Here is an 18,535-nt window from a genome sequence, read left to right as displayed (position 1 = left end):
ACTTAGAGTAATAGAGATACACAATATGGAAACAGGCCCTTCGGTCCAACTCCTCCATGCTGACCAGACTTCTACATCTACTATGTTGGTTCCTCAGGGGCTGGTGTTAGAACCACTACTAGCTTAAAAAGTTATAAGCAACTTGGACATCATTTCAGGAGCAGGAAGGTGGGACTAATTTAGACTGGGATTATGGTCGGCATGGACTAGTTGGTCCCAAAGGTCTGTTTTGTGCTGTACGATTCTACAGGGAATGAGCTGCCGGAGGAAATGGTGGAGACCGGTACAATTACAACATTTAAAAGGCAAATGGGTGACTGAGAAAGGAAGGGTTAAGGGATATGGGCCAAATGCCAGCAAATGAGACCAGTTTAATTTAGGATATTGGGTCAGCATGGACAAGTTGAACCAAAAGGTCTGTTTCCATACTGTACATCTCTATGACTCTGTGTATTGGACAGGGGGGTCTGTTTCCCTGCTGTACATCTCTATGATTCTATGTGTTGGACAGGGGGGTCGGTTTCCATGCTGTACATCTCCGTGACTATGTATTGGAGAGAGGGGTCTGTTTCCCTGCTGTACATCTCTACGACTCTATGTGTTGGACAGGGGGTTCTGTTTCCCTGCTGTACGTCTCTGTGACTCTATGTGTTGGACAGGGGCGTCTGTTTCCATGCTGTACATCTCTGTGATTCTATTTAGATTAGCGAGATGCAGTTACTAAATGTTTCTTTGCGATATGGTCACTTGTTTGTGAATTCTGTTTTTATTCCTCTCTCCTTAAAATATTTATTTTCCCCCCATTTGCCAGATTCCTTCACAGAACAGAGCTCACACTTTCACAATTCCTCATTCAGAGAGGGGCTTGGTGTGGTTTCACTCTGAAACGATCATTCCCATATGTCAGATGGCCGGCCTGAAAGTGCCTGTTTAAAGAAGAGGGAGTGCCCAGGGAAAGGGGGCTGGGCATATGAATTCTCAGTGAATCTTTTCCACTGGCAGGCAGGAGAGCAGGTGATTGACTGTCAGAGGGAGGCAGCGGTATTTCTACACAATGTGGTTTCCAGTGGAAAATGCTGGCGTGTCCCCTCTCTCCTCCAGGCTGGAAAGAGAACAGCCTTTCTCCCTTCAGTGTGGGACAGGAAGCAGGCAGCTCAGGAAGGCTTGAAAGGGCAGAGGACCAGAGTGAATTTGCCCTGCTCCCTACTTCAGACAGGCTAAAGAGAGCGGGAGACAGTGATGAAAACCAGCAGAAAGTGCCGGGCGCTGCTAGCAGTCTCTTTAAACCTAGTGGCGCTGCTTTTCGCCACCACCGCCTTCATTACCACGTACTGGTGCGAGGGCACTCAGAAAGTGCCCAAACCCAATTGCAACAAGGAGACCAAATCCAACTGCATCAACTTGAATCGCACCGGAGCCGTGAACAGTTCCAAACCCGACCAGGTTCACTACAGCTGGGACACGGGCGATGATCGTTTTGTCTTCCGTTATTTCCACACCGGCATATGGTACTCCTGTGAAGAAAACGTCAGTGGTATCGGTGAGTGTGTGCTAACCCTGACCCAACTCCCCATCCTCGGGAGAGATCCGAGAAATTGCAGAGAAATAGCCCATATAGCAGGTTCCACCCTGCCTTGTGCTCTGTTTGAGAAGTCAGGGTTGTTGAGACCCACTGTTGCAAGTGGGGAATTACCGAGAGGCAGCGGGCTTATTGCTAACGGGGTGAACGTTTAAGTACCTGGACTGCAATACAGCGATAACAAGCCACTGATTAAGACTCCGGACAACAGTTCCTGACTGGAGCATCTGACGAATCGAAACTTGAATGAAACAGCATTAGCAGACAGCATTCTGTCACTGACTCGCTGCTTTAGTCACAAACAGTTCCGGACGAACTGCTGATTTGCATTTATAGGTGACGTTTCTTAAAATTGCCTTCTTTATTCCCCCCAAAAATAGTCCAACAGCTTCCTGATTTATAACTGTGATCCGGGTTTTGCACAGTTGAGACTCCCCCCGGATTGTGACGGTGGTTTATTTAACGAGGAAGGTCTAAGGCATTCTTGCTCACAGTGTGTACAATTGGCGCAAAGTTTGTATCACGGAGAGAAACGAGCTAGAGATTATTCTGTCAGCTTGGTGCTTTGGTTGGATTTCGATCTTGAATTTACAAATTTGCTACTTTCAACACACATCCTATATCCCCCAGGAAGTAAGTTTGGGTAGAAATTGCTGTCTGGCACAAAAAAACACCAGTAGTTTTCATTTATCACAAATTCCTCCAGAGCCTGGTGTTCCGCCACATCCCCCACATAGGACCTGAACAAGGCAAAATGGTTTTCCAGTTATTATTGCACTCATTAGGCTATTTCTGGCCACATTGAAAGGTGAGTGAATTATTTCATCGTGTTCTGACTGGGGTCATAGGGAGCTATTCTGCTGAAGCGTATTTTGAATGATGGTGATGGACGATAACTGATGGGAAGAGGAAGTTCCATAAATATTCCAGTCTGGAGAAAACGGTGGATTCAGAAAGTGAGTACAAGAGATAACACTAAAGTGTTTACCAACGTACAGTCATAGAGTCATACAGCTCTGAAACAGACTCTTCGGTTCAACCAGTCCATGCCAATCATAATCCCAAACTAAACTGGTCCCACCTGCCTGCTCCTGGCCCATATCCCACCAAGCCTGAGATAACAAGGCGTAAAGCTGGATGAACACAGCGGGCCAAGCAGCATCAGGGGAACAGGAAAGCTGACGTTTCAGGTCTAGCCCCTTCTTCAGAAATCTCAAACCTTCCCTATTCGTGTACTTATCCAAATGTTAAGTGGTGTAATTGTGCCTACATCCACCACTTCCTCACTCTTCACTCTACATGCAAAACATCCAGCTGTGTGAAAAATCTGCTCCTCATGCCTTTTTGTTTTAAATCTTTCTCCTTTCATTTCTAAAATGTGCCCTGTAATCTTGAAATTCCAGAACTCTAGGGAAAGGGCACCTATCATTAACCCAATCTATACACCTCATGATCTTATAAGCTTCCGAAAGATCACCTCTCAACCTCTTATACTCCAGTGAAAGAAGCCCCAGACTATCCAGCCTTTCTTTATAGCTCAAACATTCCATACTCTTCAGTGAAGGATGGTTAGTAAGTTTGCAGATGGCACCAAAAGAGTAGGGACAGTGGACAGTGAAGAAAATTATCTCAGAATACAACAGAACGTTGAATAGATGTGCTGATGGACTGAGGAGTGGCAGATGGAGTTTAATTTAGATAAAAGTGAGGTGTTGCATTTTGGAAAGGCAAATCAGGGCAGGACTTATACAGTTAATGGTAAGCCCCTGGGGATTGTTGCCAAACAAAGAAAGATAGGAATGCAGGTTCATAATTCCTTGAAAGTGGAGTCACAGGCAGATAGGATAATGAAGAAGGCATTTTGTACACTTGCCTTTATTGGCCAGTGCATTGAGAATAGCAGATGGGAGGTCATGTTGCAGTTTGACAGGACATTGGCTAGGCCACTTTTGGAATACTGCATTCAATTCTAGTCTCCCTGCTATAGGAAAGATGTTGTAAAACTTCAAAAGGTTCAGAAAAGATTTACAAGACTGTTGCCAGGGTTGGAGGTTTGAGCTATAGGGAGAGGCTGAATTGGCTGGGGCTTCAGAGGATGAGGGATGACCTTACAGAGGTGCATAAAATCATGAAGGGCACGGATAGGCTGAATAGCCAAGTTCTTTCCCCCAGGGTGGGGGAGTCCAAAACTACAGGATATAGGTTTAAGTTGAGAGGGGAAAGATTTAAAAGGAACCTGAGGAGAAAATGTTTCACACAGTGAGTGGAAAGTGTCTTAAATGAGCTGTCAACTGAAGTGGTGGAAGCATTTAAGAGGCATCTGGATGGGTATATGAATTGGAAGGGTTTTGTGGGTTAAATGCTGGCAAATGCTAGGTTAATTTAGGATATCTGTTCAGTGTGGACAAGCTGGACCAAAGGGTCTGTTTCCTTGCTGTACACCTGTATGACTCTACATCGCTAACTCAGCCTTCTGAGCCACCAGCAACACTGAAACCATTCTTCACTCCATTTGATTCACTTCACATTGTATTGTGACACCTTTGGGTGTATAGGGGATGGAAAACTCTATTGGTCCTGACAAGATGCCGACAGGAGCACAGCATTGTTGTGGCTGTGAGGAGCTCATTTGGCCCGTTGTCCCTAAACCAGTTCTTTAAATGAGCATCATTACCCAGTGCCAATCTCCTGTCCTTTTCCCCCAAATCTGAATAATGCAGAGTTAAAGGGATAGGGCTGAGAACAGTATCTGTGTGGGATGCCTTTTGGAGGGTTGGTGTGGACTCAATGGGTCAAGTGGCCTGCTTCCACATCGTAGGGGATTCTATGATTGTATAAGGAGTACCCGTGCCTCTAGCCAAGCTGTTCCAGCAACAACACTTGTGTCAATGTGGCAATGTGAAAGATTGCTCTGCTATGTCCTATGCACTCTAAAAATCAGGACAGATACAACCTGGATAATTACTACCCAATCATTTTAACATAGTGATGCAAGGTGCAATCAATAGTGCTATCAAGCATTCCATGCAAAGGATCAAGCTGCTCAGATTCACCCAGTTTGGGTTCTTCCAGGGTCACTCCATTCCTGACCTCATTACAGTCTTGATCTGTACATGGGGACAAGAGATGGACTCTAGAAGCGAGGAGACAGTGACAGCCCTTGACATCAAGGCAGTGTTTGGCTGAGTGTGACATGAAGGAGTCCTGCAAAACTGGAGTCAATGGGAATCAGGAATAAAGCTCCCCGCTGGTTGCAGTCACAACTAGCATAGTGTGGTCGTTATTAACACCAAATCATCGCTACATAAGCATAGCAGGGTAGTTTCCTAGAACGCAGCCCCCTTAATTCCATTGCATCGTCAATGATCATCCCTCCAACATAGGATCAGAAGCGGAAATGTTCACTGGTTATTCCAAAATATGAAGTGCCATTAGTAGCTCCTTAGCAATTGAAGTAGTCTATGCTCATGTACAGCAAGGCCAAGGCATTATTCAGGGTTCAACAGATGAATAGTAGTAACATTTGAGCCAGGAAAACGTCAGACAAATGACCCCCTCTGACAGGGAGAGTCTAAATTGGTCAACTTGACATTCAAATATCTTATCATTGCTGAAGCACTGACTATCACCACCATGGGAGATTCCCATTGACCAGAAACTGATCTGGACCGGCCACAGAAATACAATAACTACAAGAGCAGGTCAGAAACCGGAATTCTATGTTGAGTAGTTCACCTCCTATCTCGGTGTCTGTCAGGATTGTGATGGAATACTGTCCATTTGCCTGGATGAGTGTGGCATCAAGGACATGCAAGAAACCCAACACCATCCAGAGCAAAGAAACCTATTTGATTAGCATCCATTCATCAACTTAAACATTCACTCCCTCCACTGTCAAGGCACAATGGCTGTTGTCTGTACCAGCCATAAGGTGTACTAGAGTAATTCACTGAGGTTCCTTCAATAGTGCCTTCTAAACCTCTGACCTCTACCGCCCAGAGACAAGAGTAGCAGATGGACAGACATATTACTAATCGCTAGTCCTCCTCCAAGGCACACAACATCCTGACTTGGAAGTATGTTGTCATTCCTTCACTGTCACTGGCTTGAAATCCTCGGAACTTCCTCCTTAACAGCACTGTAGGTGTACTAGCACCCCAAAGGCTGCAGTGGTTGTAACCCTAACCCTAGCCCCTCTTTGCCAAGGCTATCATTAATTGGCAACAAATGCTGATCCGACCGGCAATGTCCACATCCCATGAACAAACTTGAAAAATCTCCCTTTCCTATGAAAAACCTGATATCACTTCAATCTTTTTGTAGCAGAGGTTTGCAACATGTTTCCTTGTCAGATTGATTTGATACTTATCATTAAATCTGGTATGGTCAGTTCCCTTGTCAAAAATAAAACTCTCTTGGGTATATTGTCTAAATTCATTGCCGTTACCACTTTAGCCGTTCTGCTTCTAAAAATAAAATCTCCCATTATAACAGCAGTGCTGTTGTCATATGCATGCACCTGGTGTAATTGAGAGCAACTAATGTTAATTGGAAAATAAGATGGAACTGATGAAATTGGTCCATACTCACCTTGTTTAGTGTAAAATGGAACTGGTTCAGACCAGTCTCATGACATTTTATTGGTGTTCCCACTGAGAAGAGAATAGTCGGTAGGCTGCACTGTGGACTGTAAATTACAGACTAACTCCTTTAGATGAATGTTTTAGATTAAAAATGTGGTTCAGTTCAATACTTGAGTAGAGTGGGAGGTGGGTAAAGGCAGAGTAGTTGGCTTGGGTTTGAGAAGGTTTGTCAGGATAAGAGGCTCATCCAGTTGGGACAGGGAGTTGGAAGGGATAAAGTGGGTTGGGTGGGCTGTGGCTGGTGTGAGAGTGGCATCAGTGGTCAGAGTTGTGTAGACTGTCCAGTCGGGTCATGGAATCAAAGGTTCAGGCGGGTATCAGAGGGTCATGAAAGAATCGGAGGGGTGAGGCAAGCTAGATGTCAGGGGTAGACGGAGAGGGGTAAGGTAGACGGGAGAGATCAAGTGTTAGGGATTTGTCGGGAGTGGAAGGGAGAAGTGAGAGAAAGTCGCCAGGTGGTCAGATAGAACCTAGCTTGGTGATAGAGGCTTTGGAGAGAGTTTTCAAAAAGCACAAAATTTGTCTGTCAGAAGTTTCAACTTCCCAGGCAATTCTCACAGAGTCAATCTGTTGGATTTCTGTGGGGTAGAGGCATGCATGGCTGGTCATTTGTCCAGTCTTCAACTGTCAGCAGAGAAAGGCCAATGGCCAATGTCTGGAAAACAGAGTACTTTTCTGCAGAAACCTTTTCTTACTGTTCCAGAGACGAAAAATGTCCAATAAAGTTAAAATCAACGAAGTGCTATGCGCATGATGTTCTAATCACAAATAACTCAAAAAATGACTATATTCCAGCGTAACGAAACTCAAAGCTAAAGCCTTGTACAATTTAATTTGTTTTCAGGTAGCTAGAAAGCACTTTCTGCATAATGCTGTTGTGCATCTGAAAGTGAAAGACAGTGTGATATTGTCTCCACTGAGCGACAGCGATGTGAAAATAAGCATTTGGGTAATGTTTATTTTTATTATTCATGCAATGTGGCAATGCTGACTCAGAGTCATACAGGACAGAAACAAGCCCTTGCTTTAGCTTGTCCATGCCAACCGGATATCCTAAACTGATCTGGTTCCATTTACCAGCATTTGCCAACTTGGTCAGTATTTATTGACTACACTTAATTGCCCCTTGGAAAAAGTGGTGATGAGCTACCTGATTGTTCTGCTGTCAGGCAAGTGCACCCATACTACTATAAGGAATGAATCCCAGGATCCAAACCCAGTCACATTGGTTGAACAGCAGTGTATTTCCAAGTCAGGCTGGTGAGTGGGTTGGAAGGGAAATTGTATTTGGTGGTATTCTCATGCATCTGCTGCCCTTGCCATTCTACATGGCACAGATTGCAGGTTTAGAAGGTGCTGTCAAAGGAATCTTGCTGAGTTTCTGCAGTACACCTTGCAGATGGCACACACTATGGTGTGAATGTTGACAGGAGAAGTCTGGCTGATGATCCAGTTGGTGGAGCCCATATCCAGGTGAGTGAAGAGTGTCTAGTCACACTCTGATTTTTGCCTTTGTAGAAGGTGGACAGGCTTTGGAGAGTCAGGAGGTGAGTTCCTCAGCCCCTGATCTGCTCTTGTAGCCACTGTAATTACGTGACTGGCTCAGTTCAGTTCCTGGTCAATGGCAACCCATATTACAATGCTGGTGAGAAACTGGGTAATGGCAACATTACCAAGAGAACGTGGTTAGAATTTCCCACCTTGGGGATGGTTATTTCCTGGCACTTGTGTGTCATCAACATTATTTACCAAACGCGAGAGCTGTCCAGGTCTTGCGTCATGTTAAACTGAACTGCTTCAATATTTCAGCAGTTGTGAATGGTGTTAAATGTTGTTCAACCATCAGTGAATATCCCACTTCTGATATTATGAATGGGGGTGGGGAGGATGTCATTGATGAAGTAGCTAAAGATGGTTGGGTCTAGGACACTAACCTGAGGAACTGGTGCAGTGATGCCCATGAGCTGATATCGCTGAACTCCAACAGCCACAACCATCTTCCTATGTCAGGTATGGTTCCCAACAGCAGAGATTTCACCCTCTGATTCCAAATATCTCCTGTTTTGATTCATAGAATCCCTACAGTGTCGAAACAGGGCATTCAGCCCAGCAGGTCCTCACTGCCCCTCCAAGGACCATCCCACCCCAACTCGTTCCCCACCCCTTCATGTCTAACCCACTTAACCTAAACATCCCTGAACACTACGGGCAATTTAGCGTGGCCAATCCACCTAACCTGCACATCTTTGGACTGTGGGAGGAAACAGGAGCACCCGGAGGAAACCCACACAGACACAGGGAGAATGTGTAAACTCCACACAGACAGCCACCCGAGGGTGGAATCGAACCCAGGACCCTGACGCTGTGAGGCAGCAGTGCGAACCACTGACCAACCATTTCTAGGGCTCCTCCATGCCATATTCAGTGAAAATCTGACTTGACCTTAAAGGCTCTCATTTCTCTCTGGAGCTCAGATCTTTTGGCTAATGAAGTCAGGAAACAAGTGGTCCTGGTGAAACCAAACTGAGCACTAATGGCTGTGCTGTGCTGAGTAAGTACTGCTTGACTGCACTGTCAACACTTCCATCACTGTAAAAATTGACAGGAGACTGAGAAGCCTAATGTTACTTCAATTTGCTTTGTGTTTTGTGGATGGGCTATATCAGGGATATTTTCTACTTTGTCTGGTAGGAGTCTATGTTATGGATGTACTGGAACAAGTTGGTTAGAATCATCATAGAATCCTTACACAGTTTGGAAACAGGTCCTTCAGCCCAACAAGCCCACACCGAACCTCAGCGCATTCCACCCAGACCCATCCCCTTGTAATCCACCTATTCTACACATCCCTGAACACTACGGGCAATTTAGCATGGCCAATCCACATAACCTGTATATCTTTGGATTGTGGGAGGAAACCAGAGCCACTTGGAGGAAACCCACGCAGACACAGGGAGAATGTGCAAACTCCACACAGACAGCCGCCCATGGGTAGAATCGAACCTGGGTTTCTGGTGCTATGAGACAGCAGTGCTAACCACTGAGCCACCATGCCACAAACTTTCATTACTATAACCGGAATGTTGTCAGGACCCAAAAACTAGGCAATGTTCATTGGCTTTAGCCTTTTTCTGATATCATGTGGTGTGAATTAAGTTGGCTGAAGACTGGCACCTGTGACACTGGGTACCTCTTGAGGAGGCCGGGATGTATCATCCACTTGGCACTTCTGGCTGAAGACTGTTCTGTATGCTTCAGGGTTAATTTTTTGCACCAATATTCTAGGCTCTTCCATCATTAAGGATAGAGGCTTTTTTTCCACTTCCTCCTCTGGTTATTTGTTGAATTCATGACAGAATGCTGATACGAGACATCAGCACTTAGATCTGATCCTGTGATTGTGCCATTGCTTTGCTTTGTCTATTATGTGCTACTTCGAATATTTGGATTGCAACTAGTCCTGTGTTGTAGCTTCAGAAGGTTGTCACATCATTTGTGTATGCCTCGTGCTGATCCTGACATGCCCTCCTGCACTGTTCATTGAACCCGAGTTGATCTGTTGGTCTGATAGTAATAGCTGAGTAGGGGTTATTCCAGACCCAGTGGTCATAGATTGCGATCGATTATAATTCTGTTGCCAAACAACATCTCATTAAATTCGACCAAAACATTTAATTAGGATACGATAAATGCTAGAGTGATGAGAAATAAATTTGCCAGGGTAAACTGGATTCAATATGGATAATCTAACAGCAATAATTTTCATTAACAAATTAAGAAAAAGTGTGATGGCCCCAGTAGAGGTCAATGCATGGGATACAGTGGTGGGCATTATGGAAATGGTAGACTTGTTGAATTGATAGTTTGTGCTTATGCTCACAGGGCAGAATGAGCTGTGATGCGAGGGAATAAAGAACTTAGCAGATTCACTAGGATTTTGAAACAGGAATGGAGAAAATAAGGGGACTTAAAATAGGCCACATTGCAGAAGCTGGTTTCCAACACACAAGCTACCAAATAAAATATGGGAGGATGGCCCTGATGCATTACGTATCATTGTGCAAAGCTTGCCAGACTCCAGAATTGCCCCTCTTGTCTGGAATGTTGTAAAAAATCACCTCACTCCCTTATCTAAGACTAGAAGGTGGGACAAATTACAATTGCCATCAGCATACTATTTTTGTTACCTTCTTTCAGAGAGGATTTGAATGCATTAGAAACAGTTAAGACTCACTCGACTGATACTGGGTGGGGGAGGGGCTGGATACTGAATAGTTTGACAGGCGAGGCCCTGTATCCCAAGATAATAAAATGTGAGGCTGGATGAACACAGCAGGCCAAGCAGCATCTCAGGAGCACAAAAGCTGACGTTTCGGGCCTAGACCCTTCATCAGAGAGGGGGATGGGGAGAGGGAACTGGAATAAATAGGGAGAGAGGGGGAGGCGGACCGAAGATGGAGAGTAAAGAAGATAGGTGGAGAGAGTGTAGGTGGGGAGGTAGGGAGGGGATAGGTCAGTCCAGGGAAGACGGACAGGTCAAGGAGGTGGGATGAGGTTAGTAGGTAGCTGGGGGTGCGGCTTGGGGTGGGAGGAAGGGATGGGTGAGAGGAAGAACCGGTTAGGGAGGCAGAGACAGGTTGGACTGGTTTTGGGATGCAGTGGGTGGGGGGGAAGAGCTGGGCTGGTTGTGTGGTGCAGTGGAGGGAGGGGACGAACTGGGCTGGTTTAGGGATGCAGTAGGGGAAGGGGAGATTTTGAAACTGGTGAAGTCCACATTGATACCATATGGCTGCAGGGTTCCCAGGCGGAATATGAGTTGCTGTTCCTGCAACCTTCAGGTGGCATCATTGTGGCAGTGCAGGAGGCCCATGATGGACATGTCATCTAGAGAATGGGAGGGGGAGTGGAAATGGTTTGCGACTGGGAGGTGCAGTTGTTTGTTGCGGACTGAGCGGAGGTGTTCTGCAAAGCGGTCCCCAAGCCTCCGCTTGGTTTCCCCAATGTAGAGGAAGCCGCACCGGGTACAGTGGATGCAGTATACCACATTGGCAGATGTGCAGGTGAACCTCTGCTTAATGTGGAATGTCATCTTGGGGCCTGGGATGGGGGTGAGGGAGGAGGTGTGGGGACAAGTGTAGCATTGGCCTGCTGTGTTCATCCAGCCTCACATTTTATTATCTTGGAATTCTCCAGCATCTGCAGTTCCCATTATCTCAGGCCCTGTATCCATTGGAGTTCAGAAGAATGGGAGACATTCTTATCAAAACACATAAGATCTTCAGGGACCTTAACAGTGTGGATGCTGTGAGAAAGACTACAACTAGGGGACTCAGTTAAAGGACAAGGGGTCTCCCCATTAACACAGAGATTATTGAATGATAGAATCATATAGTACAGGAGGCCCTTCGGCCCAACAAGTCTGTACTGATAAAATGTACTCCATACATTCATCCCACTTTCCCACGCTAGGCCTATAGCCTTGAAAGTTATGACACTTCAAGTTCTCATCCAAGTGCTTTATAAAAGAAATGAGGTTTCCCACCTCAATGAGCCTCCCTCGCAGTGCATTCCCCATCTGCACCACCCTCTGGGTGAAAATACTTTTGCACAAATTCCCTCTAAAGTTCCAGCCTTTCACTTTAAAATGATGTTCTCTTGTTATTGATCCTTCAACTCAGGGAAACAGCTGCTTTTGATTCAGCAACAAAAACAGAAGTTGCTCAAAAAGTTCAACAGGTCTATTCTTTCTATTCATCCCAAACTTGTGTGAGGATTTTTGTGAGGATCTCGTCATAATCTGATCCCTCAACCTTCAAAGAAAATAACCCAAGCTTATCCAGCCTCCTGTCATACCTGAAATGCTCCATCTCAGGCAACATTCTGGTAATTAGGAGAATTTTCCTTTTTCTCTCAGCATGTGGTGAATCTTTGGAACTCTTTTCCCAAGAGAACAGTAAGGGTGAGATTATTGAATACTTTTAAGGCAGATTCGTGACTATTGACGGTTTCAAATGTTACTAGGGGTAGGTGAGAATGTGGCATTAAGGATACAATTAAATCTGCCATTATCTTGTTGAAAGGTAGACCAGGATAGAGGGCCAAATAGCATGTTCCATACTCCTAATTCATATGTTGACATGATAGAACAGAGTCTTGTTCAAAAGATACTTGCCACTATGACCTTACGGGCACACAGCTGGCTCTGTGACAGAAACCAAAGGGCAGTGGTGGCTGGATTTTTTTTATGGCTTTTCTGTGCATGATCCCAAGAAACAGCTTTGCTCCCTCATTCTGTAATTTTCTAAAAACAACCTGAACCCAGGTGTAGGGAGCTGCACTATACGTTTTGCAGATGATAGAAAAGCTGAGAACGTGGCAGATTCTAATGAAGCGACGCTTCAGGGTGACACAAACAAGAATGTGAAATGGGCAGAAACACGACAGATGGAGCTCGATGTGGAGAAGTGTTAATTGTATGTTGTGAGGACTAATATAGAAAGACAGTCTGTTATAAATGGCAGAATTTTGAGAGGTGTAGATGAGCTGAGACCTTAGTGCCCACTTACACAAATCATTCAGGATGGCACGGTGGCTCATGTTAGCACTGCTGCCTCACAGCACCAGAGACCCACCTCAGGCAATTGTGTGGAGTTTGTTCATTCTCCCTGTGTCTGTGTGGGTTTCCTCTGGGTCCTGACACAATCCACAGATGTGCAGGTTAGGTGGATTGGTCATGGGAATTGCAGAGTTACGGGATAGAGTATGCTGGTATGGGTCGGGATGGGATGCTCTTCAGAAGGTCGATGTTGACATGATGGGCCAAATGGCCTGCTTCCACACTGTACGGATTCTATGATTAAAGGTGGCCAAGCAAGTTGATAAGGTGGTCACAAAAACATAGACATAAAGGAAATGAGTATAAATGCAAATAAATTAGGCTAGAACTTTATAAGTTACTAGTTAGGCCTCAGCTGGAATATTGTGGAAAAATCCTAGAACCACACCTTGGGAATGACATAAAGGCCATAGGAAAAAGTGCACCTGGAGTTTTTCAGGATGTTACCAGGTATGAGGAGAAGTTGGAAATGTTAACGCTGCTCACCCTAGAGCAGTGTAGGTTGAGAGTGACATAGCAGAGGGTTTGAAGACGATGTAAATGTTTGATTGTGTGGAGAGGGAAAATTTATTCCCTCTGGTGAAAGGTTCAATAGTCACAAGGTTATAGATTCAAAGCCACTGAGAAAATATTAAGAAGTAAAATGAAGGGAGGTGTTTTCACTCAAACATTGATCGGAATTTGGAATGCCTGACCTGATAAGGTGCTGGGAATTTATTCCATCAAACATTTCCAAAGTAATGGGAAGGTCTTTGAGGATGACAAGCTCGCAGGGACGCAGGTGAGATGTAGGTCTAGGCACAGGCTACTCTTTCCAAGAGCCTGAACAGACACAAAATAGCTCAAAATTCAGAATTGAAAGGTGCAATGTTCAAAGTACAGCTAGGGCACTTAAACAGTGAGATCAGAAGGCATCAAACAACGAATTATAGACTTATAGAGTCAGAGAGGTCTGCAGCATGGAAACACACTCTTCAGCCCAACTTGCCCCTGCTGGCCTGTTTTCACAGCTAAACTAGTCCCATTTGCCTGTGTTTAGTTCATATCCCTCCATAACTATCCCATCCATGTACCTGTGGAAATGGTTCTTAAATGACAAAATTGTATTCACTTCCACCACTATCTCTGGCAGCCCGTTCCAGATGCTCACCATCTTCTGTGTGAAAAATTTGCCCCCCTGGATCCTTTTATATTTCTGGCCTCTCTGGTTTTAGACCTCTTTACCATGGAGAAAAGCTGTAGCCTTATGGCTCTCATGATTTTATAAACCTCTGTAAGGTCACCCCTTTTTCTCTTACACTCCAGGGGAAACATGGCCCAGAGCTATCCAGCATCTCCTTATAACTGAAGCCTTCCCGTTCAGGTAGCATCCAAGTAAAGTTATGGAGGTGTGGACTTTATTTCTCAGAAAAACAGAGACTTTTTATATGTCAGTGACTGAGATGTTTAGCTTTTACATAGCTTAAGGAAGCCAAATTTGGTAAAAAAATGCCAATTTACATATCAGCCATGATTAAGCTAAATGGTAGAACAGGTTTGATTGGTTGAATAGACAATTACTATCCCTACTCTCTATGATAATGGCACATTCCTAAGACATGACTCATGACAAAATGGTAGTTCAGTTCCCCAGATGAGTTAAATTGGCTGCACCCTATGAATAGACAATACAATAACACTAACAAACCTATGTAGCTTCTATTATGTAATAAAACATGTTAAGGCATTTCACGGGAATGTTATTGAATAAGAGTGTAACATTAGGCTATGTTGGACTGACGAATTGATGAGGGCTTAGAAATCTCATAAAAGGGTAAAGAATGTTGGAAAGGATTAAGGGGAGTGTTCCAGAGATTGGGTTTTAGACAGCTGAAGGCTATTGCCACCAAAGACAGCGTGATTAAAGTCAGAGACACTTCAGAAACCGGAATAGATGGAGCTCGGCTATCTCAAGTGGTTGTGAAATTGTAGGAGATTGCAGAAATGGTGAGGGAGAGATGTGGTCAAGGAGAGATTTGGAAATGAGGGTGACAATTTTTCTTGGTTCACACAGTTCAGCGAGCACGGGAGTGGTAGTGGATTGAGATCTTGTGTGCATTGTCTAGCAGAATAGGGAATAATTTTACTGAAGGTTGAATATAGAAAAGCAAACAGAGGAGCATTTAGTCATGTCAGGGGCAAAAACAAAGTTTCTGAAAAAGCTCAGTGGGCCCGGCAGCATCTGTGATGGAGAAAACGAGTTAACGCTTCGGGTCCAGTTACCCTTCCTCAGAACCGGACCCAAAACGTTAACTGTTTTCTCCCTCACAGATGCTGCCAGACCTGCTGAGCTTTTCCAAAAACTTTGTTTTTGTTCTTGATTTACAGCATCCGCAGTTGTTTGGGTTTTTATTGGACATGTCAAGCCCAGAGGTAGCGAAGGAATGATTGTCATCTTTAGCAACAGAGAAGCTGGCAAGGGGTGAGCTCAGGTGCTATATTACAGGTGCACTTCCTGCTTTTATTTCCGATTTCCAGCATCTGCAGTATTTTGCCTTTATTGCGGATATCAATCAGAGTTCTGCAGCACAGAAACCTTCGATCCAACTCATCCTAACTTAGTTATCTTAGTCGGTTGGTTCGGAGACATATATAGTGATGAATTTTAACACGAACCAAACAGCTGTTTCATTGTAGCGTGGTGGCTCAGAATTCAGCTGCAGGTGACTATCTGCATGGAGTTCGCACAATCTCCCTCCGCCCGCATGGGTTTCCTCTGGGTGCTCTGCTTTCCTCCCACCATCCAAAGATGGAAAAAATTGGGTGGATTAACCATGGGAAATTACAGCGATAAGGTAGTGGGATGGGATGCTTGTTGAAGTGTCAGCATGGACTTGATGGGCTAAATGGCCTGCTTCCACACTGCTCTAATTCTAGAAAATCAAAGCTCTTTTCAAAAATAAAAGAACAGGCCTTTGATGTGATGCAGCTTGAAATGGGAATTGCAGGATTAAATGCTATAACTTATATCATTCAGACTTTACAAGTGGATCCTTCCTTTTGTGCTTTCCCGTTTTGTTTAGAAAAATGTCTTTCTCTTGAGGCTACTCTCTCTCAGGTTAATCCCACTATCAGGAAATATGTACAGAGGGAAGTGCTATGAATTCACAGTAATATGCACAAGGTCAATTTAAATCATATTACAATACCTCATTTGCTGCTGCTACAAACTAATTACAGGCTAACGCTTACAATGTTTAAAAACTCTTTTTTTTAAAAGAAGCATTACGTGCCAATTAGTAATTTTAAACTAAATCCAATTAATCTCTGGGATAACAAAACAGGGCAACTGCAGCTTTTTGCATCAACACAATCCGATGCCAATTGCAAATCTCAGATTTAATTCCTGGTCCATGGTGAGTGGGCTGGTTTTCAACCACGACAGCGTTCACCAGGAATGGGAACAGCTGTAGCCCATTCAGCCCGTCAAGCTTGTTCCATCATTCGATACAGTCATGATTGGCCTTGGGTCTCAGCTCCTTGCCCAGTCCCCTTAATGCTTGATTCCACGAGAGACCGAAAGTCTGTCTATTCCAGCCTCAAATGTGTTCGAGGGTTGAGACCCACATCCGTGTAAAGGCAGAGAATGCTAAATATTCACAGCAGAACAGCGCTCGAGTGGAAAAGGACACCATTTACCAGGCTTCCATTTCAGGTTTTGGCTCCAGTGATCCGTCATGGAGTGACCATGAAAAGATGACTGAACGGTTATTATCAATAGAGAAACCATCCAGACGCTCTCTTAATCGTTGTGTGCAGTTATCAATGAGATCTTGCAGAAACTTTGTGTGCAAACACTTACAAACCTAAATATTTGATTGAATTTGATTTATCATTGTGACATGTACCTAGTTACAGTGAAGAGTTTTATTTTGCTTGCGGTACAGGCAGATCAGACCATACAAAGTGCAAAAGGGTAAGAGAACAGAGTGAGGAATACAATGTTACGACTGCAGATCGATGCACAAAGGTGATGAACAACACACGCTCCAGTAAATTCTGAGACTCAGTTGACAGGTGGCACAGTGGCCCAATGGTTAGCACTGCTGCCTCCCAGCACCAAGAACCCCGATTCAATTCCAATCTCGGTTGACGGTGTGGAGTTTGCACATTCTCCTTAAGTCTGTGTGGGTTTCTGCTGGGCACTCTGGTTTCGTCCCACAGTCCAAAGATGTGCAGGTTATGTGGGTAGGCCATGCTAAATTTCCCATAGTGTTCAGGGACGTGTAGACTAGGTGTATTAGCAATGGGAAATGCAGGGTTACAGAGGAAAAGGTATCGGGATGGGCTTGAGTGGGATGCTGTTCAGAGGGCTGAAGGGCCTGTTTCCACATTGTAGGGATTCTCTGATATTGATGAAGTTAGATGAGCTCTGATCTCTTCAAATAGCCCGCAAAGCTGCTGCGTTAAACACCACCATTGTATAAAACGTGAGAACTCTGCTGACACATACAAAGCTATATCATCAAGGTGTGAATTCAGGAAAGAATTTGCAAGGAAGGAGAACATTGTGAGCTGGTGAAAGTGATTCAAAATATAACTGTACCTTTCTGGCAAGTTGCAATCAAATGTTGTCTCTGTCTTTTTTAACTGGAAAATAGTGTCAGTTTTCTTAAAGTTAATGAAAATTAAGCTACTGCTTTACATGTCTATATGGACAAGCAGAGCAGGTAAAAAAATCATTGTCTCCCACACTTGTAAATTGATGAATAAAAGCAGTGATGGAGCATCACTACCGAACTGAGGCAACAATTTGGTGCATGGAAGAGTGAGATCGATTTACAGCTGTTGACACGGGGGAATAGTTATTGTCCTCCTTATTTCCAAATCACTGGTTTTGTTCTGGTAGAATTTTTTGCATGCAAATCCAAAGCATTTTTATTCAACCCTATGTTGAAAACATTATAACCACTTGACACTTTCAATCATACTATGTACTGATAGGCAAACCTCTGAGATAATGATAGGTTGTTAAACATAGCGTGCAGCACAAATCCTATAATGGAAACGCTCAGTCTTATGTCAACGGCAAAGTGAAATCATAAACACTAATTTTAGTTTAACTGTAGATTAACAAATCCAAAGGACATCTTAGCTCTCCCAGAGGTGTCCCAGGACTACTCAAATTAGTACCCTACCAATCCAAGGGATTCTGACCTCTCTGGATGTGAGTTTGCTCGCTGAGCTGGAAGGTTAGTTTTCAGACGTTTCGTCACCTTTTTTTTATTTGAAAAAATATACTTTATTCATAAGATGTACCAACAATAAAACATATTTATACACCTACCCAGTCATGCAAGCAGCTCCAGGTGACCCAGGGGGTATGTACACCAACTAAAGGAAAAAACAAAACAAAGAAGAAAAAAAAACAAAGCAAAGAAAATACCCCAGCAGTCATCACCCCGCACAGCCCCCGTTGGCCCCCCTGATCAGTTGGGGAAGGCGCCAGCTGGGCCCAGTTACCAGATAGGGCCCTTTTTTCTATTCTGGACTAGGGGTTTCATACCGTGGTCTCTCCCCACCGCGCCTTGGCGGCAGCTGCCCCAAGCTTTAGCGCGTCCCTCAGCACGTAGTCCTGGACCTTGGAGTGTGCCAGTCTGCAACACTCGGTCGGGGTCAGTTCTTTCAGCTGGCAGACCAGCAAGTTGCGGGCAGACC

The 18,535-nt window shown here is 44.5% G+C and overlaps 1 protein-coding gene across 2 annotated transcripts in view; it reads left to right on the top strand.

The window, feature by feature from the left end:
* The first annotated feature begins 962 nt into the window (after nt 1-962).
* gsg1l (gsg1-like) overlaps nt 963-18,535 on the top strand; it is a 225,242-nt gene continuing 207,669 nt past the window's right edge. The window contains exon 1 of one of the 2 annotated variants that reach the window (XM_048552779.2): nt 963-1,540. In XM_048552779.2, the coding sequence (XP_048408736.1) occupies nt 1,240-1,540 (301 nt within the window). In that variant the 5' untranslated portion in view covers nt 963-1,239. The remainder of the gene's footprint in view (nt 1,541-18,535) is intronic. The other variant, XM_048552778.2, reaches the window with a different exon arrangement.

This window comes from Stegostoma tigrinum, chromosome 23 (assembly GCF_030684315.1).
Source record: "Stegostoma tigrinum isolate sSteTig4 chromosome 23, sSteTig4.hap1, whole genome shotgun sequence".
Classification (NCBI taxonomy): domain Eukaryota; kingdom Metazoa; phylum Chordata; class Chondrichthyes; order Orectolobiformes; family Stegostomatidae; genus Stegostoma; species Stegostoma tigrinum.
This window is presented reverse-complemented; position numbering and strand designations above follow the sequence as displayed.